The following is a 13,368-nucleotide window of genomic DNA, read 5'->3' as shown; positions in this document are numbered from 1 at the left end:
GCAGTTGGCAGCATCCGAGGGCTGGTGCTGTGCCACAGGGATGGCATCTCACTGGACAGCAGTGGCAGCCTGAGCCAGTGCTGCTGCTCTCGTGGCAGTGCCACCCTAGCAGTGTGCCCACGTGGGCTGCCAGGGCCAGGCACATGAGCTTGCAGGTCCCCACCAGTGCTCATGGCTGTGCCAGGGGCTGCCGTGGGCCTTCCCTGATTGGCACTTGGCTAGTAGTCCCCTCAGCAGCTGATGTGCCAGGGAGCCCCACCCCTGCCTGTTCTGCCAGCCCTGTGGCCTTGGCAGGATGACAGCAGTCCCCCATGCCTTGCAGGTGGTCAAGTGGGCACTGAAGAAGCTGGAGTTGACCAAGTATGCAGACAAGCCTGCCAGCACCTACAGTGGGGGCAACAAGAGGAAGCTATCCACAGCCATTGCGCTCATTGGATACCCAGCCTTCATCTTCTTGGTGCGCTCTGAGGGTAGAAAAATTACTCCAGGTGGGAGGTGCCCAACCCCCTTCTTCACCACACACCATGCATCTCCTGGAGTGTGGGATGGTGGCCTGAGCTGGACTCAGGACAGGAAGGGAGTGGCAGGGTCCGTCCCAAGGCTCGCATGTCTGAGGGTGCTGTCTATCCCCCAGGATGAACCAACCACAGGGATGGACCCCAAGGCACGGCGCTTCCTCTGGAACCTCATCCTGGATGTCATCAAAACGGGTCGCTCCGTGGTGCTCACGTCTCACAGGTCCAGAGGGGTTTTGTGCTCATGATGCCTCCAAGCACCTGAGGTGCTGTGTGGGAGGGAGAGGGCTCCCCAGCATTTGGCTCCCCAGTCCCTGGCATGAGGAGCAAGGGGAGCCTGGGACACACCCTCTGTTGCCTTCTCTCATCCCTGGTGGTGGGGCCATTGCACTTGGGTGATGGCCTGGGAGGCCCAGCTCTCCACCTACCCCCACCACAGCCCTGGCACTGTTCTCCAATGCCCTCCTCTGAACCCTCCCTTGTCACCCCAGCATGGAGGAGTGCGAGGCCCTCTGCACCCGCCTGGCCATCATGGTGAACGGGCGGCTCAAGTGTCTTGGCAGCATTCAGCACCTGAAGAACAGGTAAGAGCCTGGCAAGAGCTCAGAATGCCTGCATGGGGCCCAGCAGCCTGTGTTCCATTGGGCAGGAGGGGGCTGGATCCCCATCGTTCGGTGACAGTGTGGCATCTGTGACAAGATACCAGCCCTCTGTGTGGGTGCTGCTTTAGAGGTGGGCAGGAGTAGGGTCACTGAAGTGCCCTGCCACTGACCTGGTGTCCAGTAGTGGCTGAGAGCATGGTCCCCTTCCATAGGGTCATGGGGGAGCAGATGAGAGGACAGGTCCTCATTGGGTGCCTTGTTCCTGTGCAGGTTTGGTGATGGCTACATGATCACAGTGCGCACCAAGTCCAGCCTCAATGTCAAGGAGGTGGTGAGGTTCTTCAACCGTAACTTCCCTGAGGCTGTCCTCAAGGTGAGCTGCCCGTGGTGGCCATGCTGTCCCCTGCCAGCCCCCACTTCAGGGCAGAAGCAGCCTTCATCCTCCATCAGGTGATGGGAGGGAGTCAGGGAGTGAGGGCTCAGTGTCCCCTCTGTGATCACCTCCCAGGAGCGTCATCACACCAAGGCCCAGTACCAGCTGAAGTCAGACCAGATCTCACTGGCACAGGTCTTCAGCAAGATGGAGCAGGTGGTAGATGTGCTGGGCATTGAAGACTACTCTGTCAGCCAAACCACACTGGACAATGTAAGACTGGGGACAGCATGGGCAGCTGGATGCTTCTCCCCGGGGAGTGCCAATGTGCCAGGCAGGATTTGCCTTTGGGGCAGGGGTTGGAGCTAGATGGGGAGTATGGTGACGGCCACCACACAGCAGGATGCCCTGGGTCCTGACCTTGCAAGCATGGGATGGAGGTGCTTGCAAATACCTGAGTCTCCTGCCCCTTTGTCCTCAGGTGTTTGTGAATTTTGCCAAGAAGCAAAGTGACAACCTGGAGCAGCAGGAGACCAGCCCCAGCTGTGTCCTGCAGTCACCCCTGGAGCGTGTGCTGAGCCTGCTGCGCCCCCGCACCGCCCCCACTGAGCTGCGGGCCCTCGTGGTGGAGGAGCAGGAGGACCTGGAGACTGATGACGAAGGCCTCATCAGCTTTGAGGAGGAGAGGGTGAGAGGTTGTCCCCAGATCTGGGTGTTCCTGGTCCCACCTGTGTCTGTATCACAGGCCCTGGGACTCAGTGCTGTGACACCACAGAGGTGACAAAATGGAGTGGCTGGGCCTGGGAGGGGTGGGGGCTCCCTGCTCTGCCGCCTGTGCCAGACTCTGATGCCCTGGGTATGCTGGCTGAGTGGGCAGCCCCTGAGCCCTGCCTGTCTCCCTGCCCAGGCTCAGCTCTCCTTCAACACGGACACGCTGTGCTGAGACCCCAGGGACAGCTGTGTTGTCAAGCCACCAAACCCTTTTGGCCTCTCCCCTCCCTTTGCCCCGTGGAGTGGATTTGCCACAGCTGGAGCCACATGCCAGGGAGGACACAGTGGGTACGGCAATGCCTGGATGGACCTTGGAAGCCACCACTGGGGTGGCTGTTTCCCCCTTCAGCTCTGGAGCAGCATCACCACATGGTGCTGGGGGCATAGTCCTCAACATGCCATGGATGGAGACTCAGAAGGAAAGGACATGGCTTGCTGCCAGCACTGCCAGCCCCACTCACTTTGGGGCAGACACACAGGCCTGTGGGCAGTGCCTTTGGACACTCCTGTTGCACTGACTCTGGGGACCTTTGGCTGTAGGTACCTCCCCAGGCCTGGCCCCATGGAGCTAGAAGAAGGATGGCTGCATCCACATCCCCCTGGCTGATGCTGCCCTGGGCACCACTGGGCAGGTGCTCTGGTCCTTCACCCATAACTGATTTCTGTCACCAGCGGGATGTCACTGGGAGTCTTGGCCTCACTGGTACATCCTGCCCACCCTGGGGTCTGTTCGCCCTGGCCCTGCCTGGCCTTGGGCATTGGCTTCGTCCCCAGGCAGCAGTGCTGTTGCAGAGGCATGTGGCAGCGTAGAGGGGTATTTCACAGGGTATTTCACATGCTGGCACCAGCTGTTTCTCCCCTCTGCCCCTAGTCATGTCACCCACCCTCAAGTCTCTGATCCTGCCTCCTGCCTGCCCTCACCACTTGCTTCCCCTATCACAGGGCATTGCTGCAGCTCTGCCACCTTTCTGCTGTGTCCCTCTCCACTTCACTTTTGTCCTGACACTTGTTCCTCAGTGTCCAGCCCTGTATGGGAACCAGCTGCACTAGGTTCTTATTGTTGGGTCACTGGTGGTACTGGGAGAGGGGTTGCAGCACCCCAGCTTGGCTTTGGAAGCTGGTGGTGGAGTGGCCTTAAGGTACGAGGTCGGGACAGTCGCGGTGGGTGCCAGCAGCCTGGCAGGGGTGCCTGGGGTGGTGGGGAGGGAAGGATGGACTGCAGAAGTGGGACTGGCAGTGTCACTGGCCAGCAGTGGGCACCCCCTTAGTCAGCAGTGCTCCTCCTTTTTGCAGAGGGTCCTGCTGCCTTGTCACCCACAGGGACCATGGCTGGCGCCTGCAGCTCTCAACAAGTTGCAGCTGTGCCCAGCGGTGGGCCTGTGATGCTGACCTGCTCCCCTGCTGGGTGCCACAGTCTTTGGCAATCCCCCAGGGCGGCTGTGCCCCTTCCTGGGGAGCAGCCATGGTCTGTCTGCCCTGTGCTCCCATACCCTTTCTGCCTTCCTGGCACAGGCTTGGCTGGAGGCCCTGAAGAGCACCAGGCACCTCAGCTGGTTGCTATGGGAGGTGGAGAGAGGCTGGCTCTGGCCCCCCTTGGGCATAGGAGCAGGGCCTGACCTCAACTGTCCCCATGCCCCCTGGTCCTATCAGGCCCATATACCACCTGCTATGGATTGTGATACAATATACAGTATTTTCGATAGGGGGAAAACTGGGAGAAGAAGCTCTATTTTCAGATTTTTCAGACCATTTTTTTAAATGGCATATGGGAAACTGGCTGGATCTGGGATGGGTTGGAGGGCACAGGGGTGCAGCCCCCACCAATGTGCCCCTGCTCCTATGCTTGCCACACTCTGCCTTCCCCAGGGGATGCTGGGGGACAAGCCAGCTCAAAGTTTGCCGTTTGCCATCAGGGAGAGGGGATGGTGTCATCTCTGAGTCCCCAGCTGTCACCTTGGTGGCACCCTGGAGCACCCCAGAGTGGGCAGTGCTGTTATGCTCTGGGCTTTATCCTTGCCCCATACCTGCCACACTACGCTCTTGTTCCAGGTTCCAGAAGAGCACTGGCACCCAGTCACAGTGTCTTCCCTGTCCACCCAGTCTTCCCCCTGCCACCATGCCATCATTTGCATGGCTTCTGAGGGTCAGTGGAGGTGCCCACACAGCCTGGGTGGCCACAGTGGCCGACCTGCCCGGGCACAGTCGCTGTGCTAGAGTCAGTCCAAGGGTGGAGCAGGAAGGTAGCACCCCAGGGCAGGGGTGGCTGCTGCCTTAACACTGTTCACTTGATTGAGTTTGGCCCCGCTTCCAGCCTTGCCTCCCCCTCCACGTCCTTGGCCACCAGCCGCGGGCACGGCGCCAGTGCCATGCTCAGCCGCGGGCATGGGGCCCCTGGGGGTGGGGACATCTTGGAGCTGCCTGTATATTGCTACCAAACAAAAAGAAGATGAAATGTGAAAATAATGACCGTTTTAAATAAAAAATAATAACTGAATCCATTGAGGCTGTGTAGTTGGGCATGGGGGGAATGGCAGGGCTGGGTACCTGGGAGGGCCTGGGCTGAGGAGCAGAGTGGCAGTGCCCAGGGTGGGGGTTCAGGATCCTTCTATGGGCAGCGTGTGCTGGGGCACAACACAGGTCTGTGCCCAGCGCTTGTCGTCATTCAAGCACTGTGGGGTGGTTGGGGGTACAGGCAGGAGTGACAGCAGCTGGCAATGCCACCAGCTGCATTACCGGCCTGGGGTTGGCAGCAGCCACGGTGGCAGGGCCCCACAGCAGGGCGTCCTGTCTGTGCCATGGGGCCAGGCGTGGGTGGGAGCGGGTGCACCCTGAGGAGGAATGTGGGCTGGGAGGGGCCGTGGTTTCAGCTGCGGCACTCGGAGTACAGCAGCACAGCAGCAGCCGCCGCGCAGCATGGCCGAAAAACCCCAAATCCAGCTCTTCATCAAGGTGAGGGGGGTCCTCAGGTCAGTGCCCCAGGCCGCTGGTAGCTCTGGCAACCAACTCTGGCAGTGCTGTGGTGGCTGGGTTGCCCCTGTCCACTGCAGTGCCCAGATGTGGGCACTGGGCAGGCAGGGGGGCAGATAGCGGGCAGTGGGTCAGGCACTGGGTAGGCAGTGGGGCTGACAACAGACAGTGGGGCAGGAAGGGGACAGCAGGCAGGTGGGGGGGATAGGCAGCAGAACAGGCAGCAGGCAGCTCGGGCTCTTTTCCAGGGCACGCTGCTTGCTGCTTCCTGCCCTGGAGGCACAGGGGCTGTGGGTGCTAAACCTGGGGAGGTTGGACCAGGTTGCCCCTGAAAACAAGGCCCAGCAGGCCAGCACCACAGCATCTGCCTGCACCTGCCAGGCCCTTCCCTGCCACCACCTGGCTAGGGCAGTCTGTCTGGCTGTGCAGGTCAGGACAGAATTCACATGGGATTGTGGCTGGGGTTGGCAGGGCCACCGGTCTCTCTGTTACCTTCCTCTGGCACATCTCTGCTGCTGGACTGTCCTCTGCTACTGCCACCCCTGCTGCCACACCTGCTCTCAAGTCCTTGTCCTGCTGACACTGTGAGGCTGTCACAGCCTGGATGTCCTTGTCCCCAGAGGGTGCCAGGGCCAGCACTTGCTGTGCCATGCGGCTGCTCTGGGGTGTGGCACTGAGGCTCAGCGAGCAGGCAGGGTAAGGCACAGGAGCTGGCGCCTTACCGTGCGTGGCAGGTGCCATGGACAGCAGCACAGCTTGCCAGGCTGGGCTGGGGCATGTGCCCTATCATCTTCACCCTGTACCCTCTGGGACAGACCCCACTGAGACCATGCCAGGGCGAAAGGGCAGCTGAGCTCTCCTTCTGTGCCCACAGGCAAGCGAGGACGGGGAGAGCATAGGGCACTGCCCCTTCTGCCAGCGGCTCTTCATGGTGCTGCTGCTCAAAGGGGTGCCCTTCACCCTCACCACTGTGGACGTGAAGAGGTGAGTGGTGGCCCTCTCCCAAGGGGTGCCAGCCCTGGGGCCAGGATCATGTGCAGGGTGGGAGGTTGGTAGGTCCCCACCACTCTGGGAAGGGATGTGAAGGGTGGGGCATTATGGGATGCATGGAGCTTTTTGTACCTCCCCAGGTGACCACTGGTGCTTGGGGGAGGTTGGCAGGTATTCCCTTGGCCACACACTGAGGCAGGAGGGGCCTGAGGGCACCACCTTGTGCACCAGCCCACCAGAACTCCCTTTGCTCGGGACACGCGCACAGTATGAACACACACACACACACACACACAGTGCCCTGCAGAACCCTGGACATGCCAGGCATCAGTGGTTTACCCATCTCCCACAGGGCACTGGACGTGCTGAAGGACTTCGCTCCAGGTGCCCAGCTGCCCGTCCTCCTCTACAACGGCGAGCCCAAGACCGACACCATCACCATTGAGGAGTTCCTGGAGGACCAGCTGAGCCCCCCCCTGTCAGTGGCTGGTGCCGCCTTGAGAGGAGGAAGGGGCTCCCCTAGAGAAGGGCAGGACAAGCTGGGGGATGAGGGGGCTGACAGCACATGAGCCTGTCAGCCTCTGGTACCTGCCTCAGCTGTGCCCATATCCTCGCAGGTGCCCCAGTCTGGTCCCACAGTACCCGGAGTCAAGCCTGGCTGGGAATGACATTTTCCACAAATTCTCTGCCTTCATCAAGAACCCGGTACCTGCCCAGGACGAGGGTGAGGAGCGGGTGGGGGACCACCCCATGCAACCTCTCGGGTGCCACACCCCAAAGCTTACCCTGGTCACACTGAGCTTTCCCGGTCCCCTCACTGAGTCCACAGTCAGGTCTGTCCAGGCACTGCCCTCTCTATACGGGCTATGCCAGGCCTCTGTGGGAGGGCAGAGGCAGATGCCACCCTGAGCCAGGTGGGAAGAGGCTGACAGGTGCTGCCTGGACACCTGGGCTGGGCTGGGCTGGCAGGAGGCCACAGCAGAGCAGGGCTGTACTGTGACCTGGCCACCCTCCCTGCAGCGCTGCAGCGGAGCCTGCTGCGGGCCTTGCTGAAGCTGGATGAGTACCTGAGTGCCCCTCTGGAGCACGAGCTGGCCCAGGACCCCCACCTCCGGGTCTCCCAGCGCCATTTCCTCGATGGAGACCACCTCACACTGGCTGACTGCAACCTGCTGCCAAAGCTCAACATTGTTCAGGTAAGCCACGGGCATCCCAGCACCATGCCCTTCTCCTTTCCCTGACATCCCTATGCCCTCACTTTCCTCTTGGTACCTACAGCAAGCCCCTGCTCCTTTCCCAGTTGCTCTCAGTTCTGTGCCCTCCAGCATTCCTCTCCCTGGGAGCCCGGCCCAGCACCATGCCCTCCCATAGATCCCACTCCTCTCTGCATCCCGAGTGCCAGCCCTCCACTGTGCAGTGCCATGAATGTCCCTGGCTCCCTGCCACCCTTCCCAGCTGGTGCCTGCCCTGGTGGTAGAGGCCTCCTTGGCACAGCGTCAGGCAAGTCTCCCCCATTGGTACCCACAGGTTGTGTGCCAGCACTACCGCCGCTTTGGGATCCCCAAGGACTTGCGGGGCGTGTGGAGGTACCTCAACAGTGCCAGTGAAACCAAGGAGTTCAAATACACCTGCCCCAATAGCCAGGAGATCATCCAGGCCTATCGTTCCGTGGTCCGGGCACCGCAGTGAGCCGGGCACGTGCCCTGGTGGGTGCCAAGGCTGGGGTCCGGCAGGAGGTCAGCGCCCACCCTGCCCCTGCCTGCTCAGGAGAGCTCTGCCACTCGCACCCAAATTCCCTCCACTGGCACACAGGTGCTGACAGCAATCTGCAGCGCACTCAACCCCTCTTGTGCCACCCACCCTTCCTCACAACCAGGACAAGATCTGTGGCCCCTCGAGCATCAGGATGAGGGCAAACGGGCACGGCCATGGGCACCATCGGTGCCATAGCTGTGCCCAGCTGAAGGCAAGGGCAGAGTTGGGGACAGCAAGCTGCCCTGCAGCCACTTGCACAGGCAGGCAGACTGTGTCACCCACCTGGGCAGCAGGCACCACAGGGTGCCCTCACACCTGCACCAGGTAAGAGGACCTGGCACAGCCATAGAGACCTATGAAGGGAGCTGGAGGGGGATAGCACAGGTAATGGACACAGGTCAGTTCCCCCCAAAACTCACTATTAGGAAGCTCTCAACAGACTTTGGGGTTGTGAAGCAGGGAAAGCACAAGTAAAGCTTCAGAGTTCCTGGAAATCAATAAAAGCTTTGCAAGTAAGACCAGTGTGAGTCTGGAGTGACCACCCCAGCAGCTTCTCCCTCACAAGGCTTTGTACTGACATCCTCATCCTCTGCCAGTGCCCAGCAAGGCAGAGCCCATCCTCCCAGCTCTCCAGAGGGGCTGACCAAGTCCTAACCACACACCTGTCAGCCTATTTGCAAAAAGCTGGCAGGGAAGGGAACTTCTCTGAGGCTCAGACATCTGGGTTCAGCTGAAACAGGCCCAAGGCTTCCTGAAAAGGGAGAGGCAGAATGGACAGACGCACTCAGAGAGAGCAGCTGGCTAAAAACACCTTTACTGGCAAGAAGCAAAGCACAGGTGATCTTTCCATGGTATCAAAGCTCCATCCAAACTCCACCAGTTTGTGGTAGGTGAAGTCAGGAGCTGGTCCCTGCCAGCAGGGAAGAGCTGCAGGGGATAAACCCACCATGCTGGTGTCCCCTCTGCTCCATCTGTTCCCCCCAAAGGGGAAAGCTGAGGGCTGGCTGCCAGGTACTGCTGCCTCTGTTGTCTCCCTGGGTTGAGGAGCTCAGCAGGTCCAGAACAACAGGGACACCTCCTCGCTCAGACACAGGGGTCCATTGGGCTGTCATCAGGGCACAGGACAGCACCCATCAGGAGTCCTCGAAATTCACTCCAGATGGTGCCTTCTTGCTGGAAGGAGAGGGAGGAAACATCAGTCACAAGCCCCAAGCCCTGCTGTCACATAACTTTGGAGCAGAGCCCACAGGGTGCCCAGCGAGCAGCATCCAGCCCCAGCACTGACCTTTTGAAACCAGGGTTAATGAGAGACTCCCCCGGTACCTTCCTTTTGCCTGGCAAAGCTGAGCCAGAAGCCTTACTCTTCCTGGGGCTGGGGTCTGCCTCGGTGAGGAACAGGCAGGACACAGATTACAGGTTACCCAGGAGCTCTGGCTGCCCTGCCGGTCCCTCCACGGTTGGGGGGAGCCTCCGGGAGCCCAGCCTGGCAGGACCAGCAGCCACAGAGGGCAAGAAAGGGCCAGACTTGGCCTCCTCTCCCAAAAGGAGCCATGGATCCACACAGCCTCCAGTCTGGAAGCAAAGGAAAGCCTGCCCTCCTTCTGAGGCTGGCAATGCCCAGCCTTTGACCTGAGCATCCCAGACACCCTGAGAGCCACCACACTAAGCCCTGCCCCTGCTCTGCCTGGAAGAGCACCAGGACAACAGGCGGCTGCCAGCAGCCAGAGCTGAGGGCACTCAGAGTGTCCTGGAGAGCACGTGGATACAGGACCAGCAGCCTCCAGGAGGGAGAAGACAAAAGACTGCAGGAGCAGGGCAGGTGCCCCTAGCAGTGCCTACCTGGCAGGAAGAGCTGCTGGCTCCGGGCAGCGTTCTTCTCGGGGCTGCAGGAAGATGCTAACGTCTCCACTGCTACTGAGACAGGAGCCAGAGCCGAAGCTCGTGACAACGCCCCCTAATTCCGCATGCAGCAATTCAAGCCTCCCTCAGTGAGCTCCCTCCACAGCCAAACTGAGCCCCATTCTCCTCTCAGCACTTCCATCCAGACTGCTGCTGCTCCAAAATCTTTCCAGATCCCTCAGACAAAAATATCTATAAGGCGACCCTGACATTCAGGATGCTAGTGTGGTGCTGGCCATGAGAACAAGGGCTGTGTTTCCACACAGAGACAGAGCACCGTGTCCTCCCGGCCTAGCCCCAACAGGGAAGTGACGGGCAGCAGCTCTTCCGCCGATCTACTGGGACCGGTGAGAAGAAACCACCTGGGTTGAAGCCCTCTCCTGCTGCGGCTGAACTGGGGCACCTCGGGCACTTCAGGTGGGGGTGACGATCCCATGAAGGTGGCAGGAACTGCTAGCCCTCCCCTCTTCTAAACCCACCACGCACCTTCCAGGCGCCTCTGCAGGCTCTCGATGCAGCCGGCCATGCCGAAGAGCAGAGCCTGCAGCTGGCTGCGCGCCTCGGCGGCGGGCAGCTGGGCAAGGGCCAGGGCCGGGCACTGCGGCTCCTCCGGCAGCCGCAGCGTGGCCGAACCCGGGCCCAGGCTCAGCGCGGCGGCTCCGTGATCCAGGGCGGCCCTGCGGGGAGCGAGAGTAAGGGGAGCAGGAGAGAGAGGGGCTCCGGGCGAGGTGGGCCTAGGGTGGGGGGTGCCCGTAGCGAGGGAGGTCCCAGGGCGGCGGCACCCACCTGAGCATCACGCCGTGCTCCTCCGGCGGGCACCGCTGCAGAGGGAGAGGAGGAGGAGAGCGCGTCCAACACGGCCCAGCCTGGGTGCAGATCCCTCCCTGCCCCTCCGGCACTCCCCGGTCTCAGCCCCGGGCTCTCCCGCCTCCCCCTGTTCCCCCCGGTACATACAAAGCCGAGCGCCGGGCAGCCACCGAGCTCCCCGGCCCAGACCTCCATCGCGTCGGTCACACTGCAGGAGGAAGCAGCTCAGGCCAGGGCTACTCGATCCCAGCCCGCCCCCCACCTGCTCCTTCTCCCGCCCCAGCTCTCACTAGACGGCGCCGTCGGGTCCGCAGTAGCAGAGGAACCGGCCTGTCCCGGTTCGGAGCACATGAAAGGGCCCCGCCGGTTCCGCCATGGCCGCGGCGGAAGGGGCGGGTGGCAGGGGCGGGTTCTGCCCCGGGCCGGGCCCGGCAGCCTCGCCATGGTGAACCTGGGCGTGCGGCGGGTGGAGGACGATGTGGCCGCCAGGCACCCGGTGCGCCCCGCGGGGGACGGGCTGGGGGGCCTGGGGGTGCGGGGGGGGGGTCGGGACTGAGGGGGTCGGGTGGGCCTCCGGCCCTCGCGCTGATGCCTCCCCGCAGGCGCTGCAGCAGTACGCGGCTTGCCAGTCTCACGCCTTCATGAAGGGCATCGGCACCTTCTTGGCAGGTACGGGCCGGTGCAGCCACCCCGGCATCCCCCGGGCTGTCCTTGGCCGCTCCGCGGGGGCAGTGGGGATCCCGTTCCGGCCGTGTCCGGTAACCCCGGCCTCGGTCTCGGCAGGCAGCGGGGCCGCCTTCGCGGTGCAGAGGATGGCGCGGCAGAAGCTGCCGTACAGCCTGCAGTGGAGCCTGCTGTTGGCTGCGGGTAAGCACCCAGCCCGAGCGGTACAGAGTGGTGTTTGCCACTGTTATGGGGGCTCGTCTCTGGCTCCAGCCACCTCCCAGTGCCCCGGTCCCCAGGGCTCAGGAGGGTTCGGGGCAGCAGGTGCTGCTGGCACTCCCAGGAGCACCTCGGCTGCCCCAGCTGCAGGGTCCCTCGGAAGCTACGTGGTAACCAGAGCTGAGACGCAGAAATGCTCCAACTTCTGGATTTATCTGGAGACAGGCAAGTCCCCACAAGAGTTCGCTGCGACTGGTGGATTGTCTCAACCCGCAGGTACAGTCATATCTTCCTACTGCTTTGCCTGAGCTTGTTGTCCCTGGTTCTTCCCTGCTGCAATAATTACTTTGCTGTCTTGTAATTTAGCTGGTGACCGTGTCATTGCCAAAATCTCATTATATAAGTCCCACACTGGCACCCCACAGCCAAGGGGTGGGAGCAGGAGCACCCATGGCAGGTGGAGCTCCTTACCTAGTTTCATGTCTCCCCTGTCCCTCTGTGCACCTGGCACAGTGGGTTCCTGAGCAGGGCTGGCGATGTGGGCTGGGTGCACTTGCTGCTGCCTTCTGCCCTGCCTGCTTTGGGTATTCACAAGAGCCAGCACAAATGGCTCATTTGCTGGAAGAGGAAGGAGAAGGTAAGGGATGGAGAGAGCAACTGAGGTGTGGAGGGATTTGCTGCCCAGCAGGGTGGGCAGAATTGGAGGGGCATCAAGACAGCAACTGCTGGACAATTCTCATTGGTGCTTGCTGATTTCTCCCATACATACCTTGAGCTTCCAAAGCTAGGCCAACTTGAAGAGGCTTTACGTGCTTCACCAAGGCTCTGTGGTTCTTTGCCCACGTTTGGCAAACCCACCAGGGTAGTTGGAGGTCCAGGGAACTTGTACTTTCTTGTTGCAGAAAACCTCTCTAGTGCAGAAGAAAGGGACGGCGCTGCAACACTGGTGAGGAGGAACAGGTACGGTGACGTGGTGGAGTAGCCAGCAGAGCATAGCCTGCCGTGCCCATGTCCCACTTCACCCCTTCCTGTCTGCCCAACCTGACACTGCCCATGCTGCCTGTGAGGGTGGTGGGCTTGGTGACACTTCTGGAAAGCTCTGAGGACTTGATCCTGCCAGAGACAGCATGGTGGAGGCACCTCAGGGATTGCTGCCTGCCCCATGGCCTCTGCACATTGCACTTGGGGTACAATAAAAGTTGAGAGCTGAATGCACTTGTTGTGGATGAGGTGAAGGGCAGAGCAGGTGGCGAATGTCAACCTGAGGCAACCTCTGCAGTGAATGTTGGAGCAGAGAGCTCTGGTCCCTCTGTGGTGATGGCAGTCACAGCCAGTACTTGGATTGCTCTGAGACTGCAGGTGCAGACCGGTCTGGCTGTGTCACCTGTTTCCTGAGCCCAGCCAGTCCCCATGTGCCTTCCACCATAGCAGCAAGGCTTTTCATACCTACCTGAACAGGCCAGAGCTGAGTCCCACAGCTGGGTGGCCTCTGGGGTGTCCCCTTCCCCTGCAACAGAGCTGACCATGTGCCCAAAGCCCCGCTCTGCAGTGCTCACCTGTCACTGGCTAGTCCCAGATTGCCCATCCGGATCCATAACTACAAGGTGATGGTACTGTCTCAAATCCTGTGCACACAGTGGGGCATGTGGGGTTTTTCCATGTCAGACTCCGAGTCTTGACTAGGTCAATTGTCTGCTCTTGGTGGACGTCCAGCTCTGATTCAGCCGCAGCTGAGTTTCTTAGAAGAGGAAACTCAGTCTGAATTCTGGGAGCTGCCCAGGTTCTTAGAGCAGTGTTTCAGCTTCAG

At 61.0% G+C, this 13,368-nt stretch overlaps 4 protein-coding genes across 12 annotated transcripts in view; 3 read left to right on the top strand and 1 right to left on the bottom strand.

The window, feature by feature from the left end:
• The window catches only part of ABCA2 (ATP binding cassette subfamily A member 2), a 34,370-nt gene extending 29,621 nt beyond the window's left edge, over positions 1-4,749 (top strand). For all 3 annotated transcript variants that reach the window (XM_058037899.1, XM_058037901.1, XM_058037898.1), the window contains exons 43-49: positions 323-457; positions 635-738; positions 1,007-1,099; positions 1,388-1,490; positions 1,626-1,763; positions 1,972-2,178; positions 2,398-4,749. In XM_058037899.1, the coding sequence (XP_057893882.1) occupies positions 323-457; positions 635-738; positions 1,007-1,099; positions 1,388-1,490; positions 1,626-1,763; positions 1,972-2,178; positions 2,398-2,433 (816 nt within the window). In that variant the 3' untranslated portion in view covers positions 2,434-4,749. The remainder of the gene's footprint in view (positions 1-322; positions 458-634; positions 739-1,006; positions 1,100-1,387; positions 1,491-1,625; positions 1,764-1,971; positions 2,179-2,397) is intronic.
• Positions 4,750-5,171: 422 nt separating this feature from the next.
• Positions 5,172-10,352, top strand: CLIC3 (chloride intracellular channel 3). 2 transcript variants are annotated; one of them, XM_058038219.1, is made up of 7 exons: positions 5,175-5,210; positions 6,103-6,212; positions 6,571-6,696; positions 6,836-6,942; positions 7,239-7,414; positions 7,746-7,895; positions 9,989-10,352. In XM_058038219.1, the coding sequence occupies exons 1-7, from the start codon at positions 5,175-5,177 to the stop codon at positions 10,079-10,081; spliced, it is 798 nt and encodes a 265-aa protein (XP_057894202.1). In that variant the 3' UTR covers positions 10,082-10,352. The 2 variants fall into 2 exon arrangements, with proteins under 2 accessions (XP_057894204.1, XP_057894202.1); XM_058038221.1 differs by lacking the exon at positions 9,989-10,352 and having other exon boundaries at positions 5,172-5,210; positions 7,746-7,907.
• PAXX (PAXX non-homologous end joining factor) lies at positions 8,768-11,055 on the bottom strand. 4 transcript variants are annotated; one of them, XM_058038223.1, is made up of 7 exons: positions 10,970-11,055; positions 10,827-10,887; positions 10,659-10,693; positions 10,359-10,549; positions 9,813-9,884; positions 9,259-9,352; positions 8,768-9,146 (listed from the first exon to the last, which is right to left on the bottom strand). In XM_058038223.1, exons 1-7 carry the CDS (start codon positions 11,053-11,055, stop codon positions 9,107-9,109), a joined length of 579 nt encoding a protein of 192 aa, XP_057894206.1. In that variant the 3' UTR covers positions 8,768-9,106. The 4 variants fall into 4 exon arrangements, with proteins under 4 accessions (XP_057894206.1, XP_057894205.1, XP_057894208.1 ...); XM_058038222.1 differs by having other exon boundaries at positions 8,768-9,352; XM_058038225.1 differs by lacking the exon at positions 9,259-9,352.
• Positions 10,878-12,772, top strand: TMEM141 (transmembrane protein 141). Of its 3 annotated transcripts, none has more exons than XM_058038228.1 (5): positions 10,878-11,175; positions 11,282-11,348; positions 11,463-11,546; positions 11,706-11,837; positions 12,464-12,772. In XM_058038228.1, the coding sequence occupies exons 1-5, from the start codon at positions 11,029-11,031 to the stop codon at positions 12,541-12,543; spliced, it is 510 nt and encodes a 169-aa protein (XP_057894211.1). In that variant the 5' UTR covers positions 10,878-11,028; the 3' UTR covers positions 12,544-12,772. The 3 variants fall into 3 exon arrangements, with proteins under 3 accessions (XP_057894211.1, XP_057894210.1, XP_057894209.1); XM_058038227.1 differs by having other exon boundaries at positions 11,667-11,837; XM_058038226.1 differs by having other exon boundaries at positions 11,029-11,175; positions 11,664-11,837.
• The last annotated feature ends 596 nt before the right edge of the window (positions 12,773-13,368 follow it).

Source organism: Melospiza georgiana, chromosome 20, assembly GCF_028018845.1.
Source record: "Melospiza georgiana isolate bMelGeo1 chromosome 20, bMelGeo1.pri, whole genome shotgun sequence".
NCBI lineage: Eukaryota > Metazoa > Chordata > Aves > Passeriformes > Passerellidae > Melospiza > Melospiza georgiana.
Note: the sequence above shows the minus strand (reverse complement) of the source record. Positions and strands in the feature narration are given on the sequence as shown.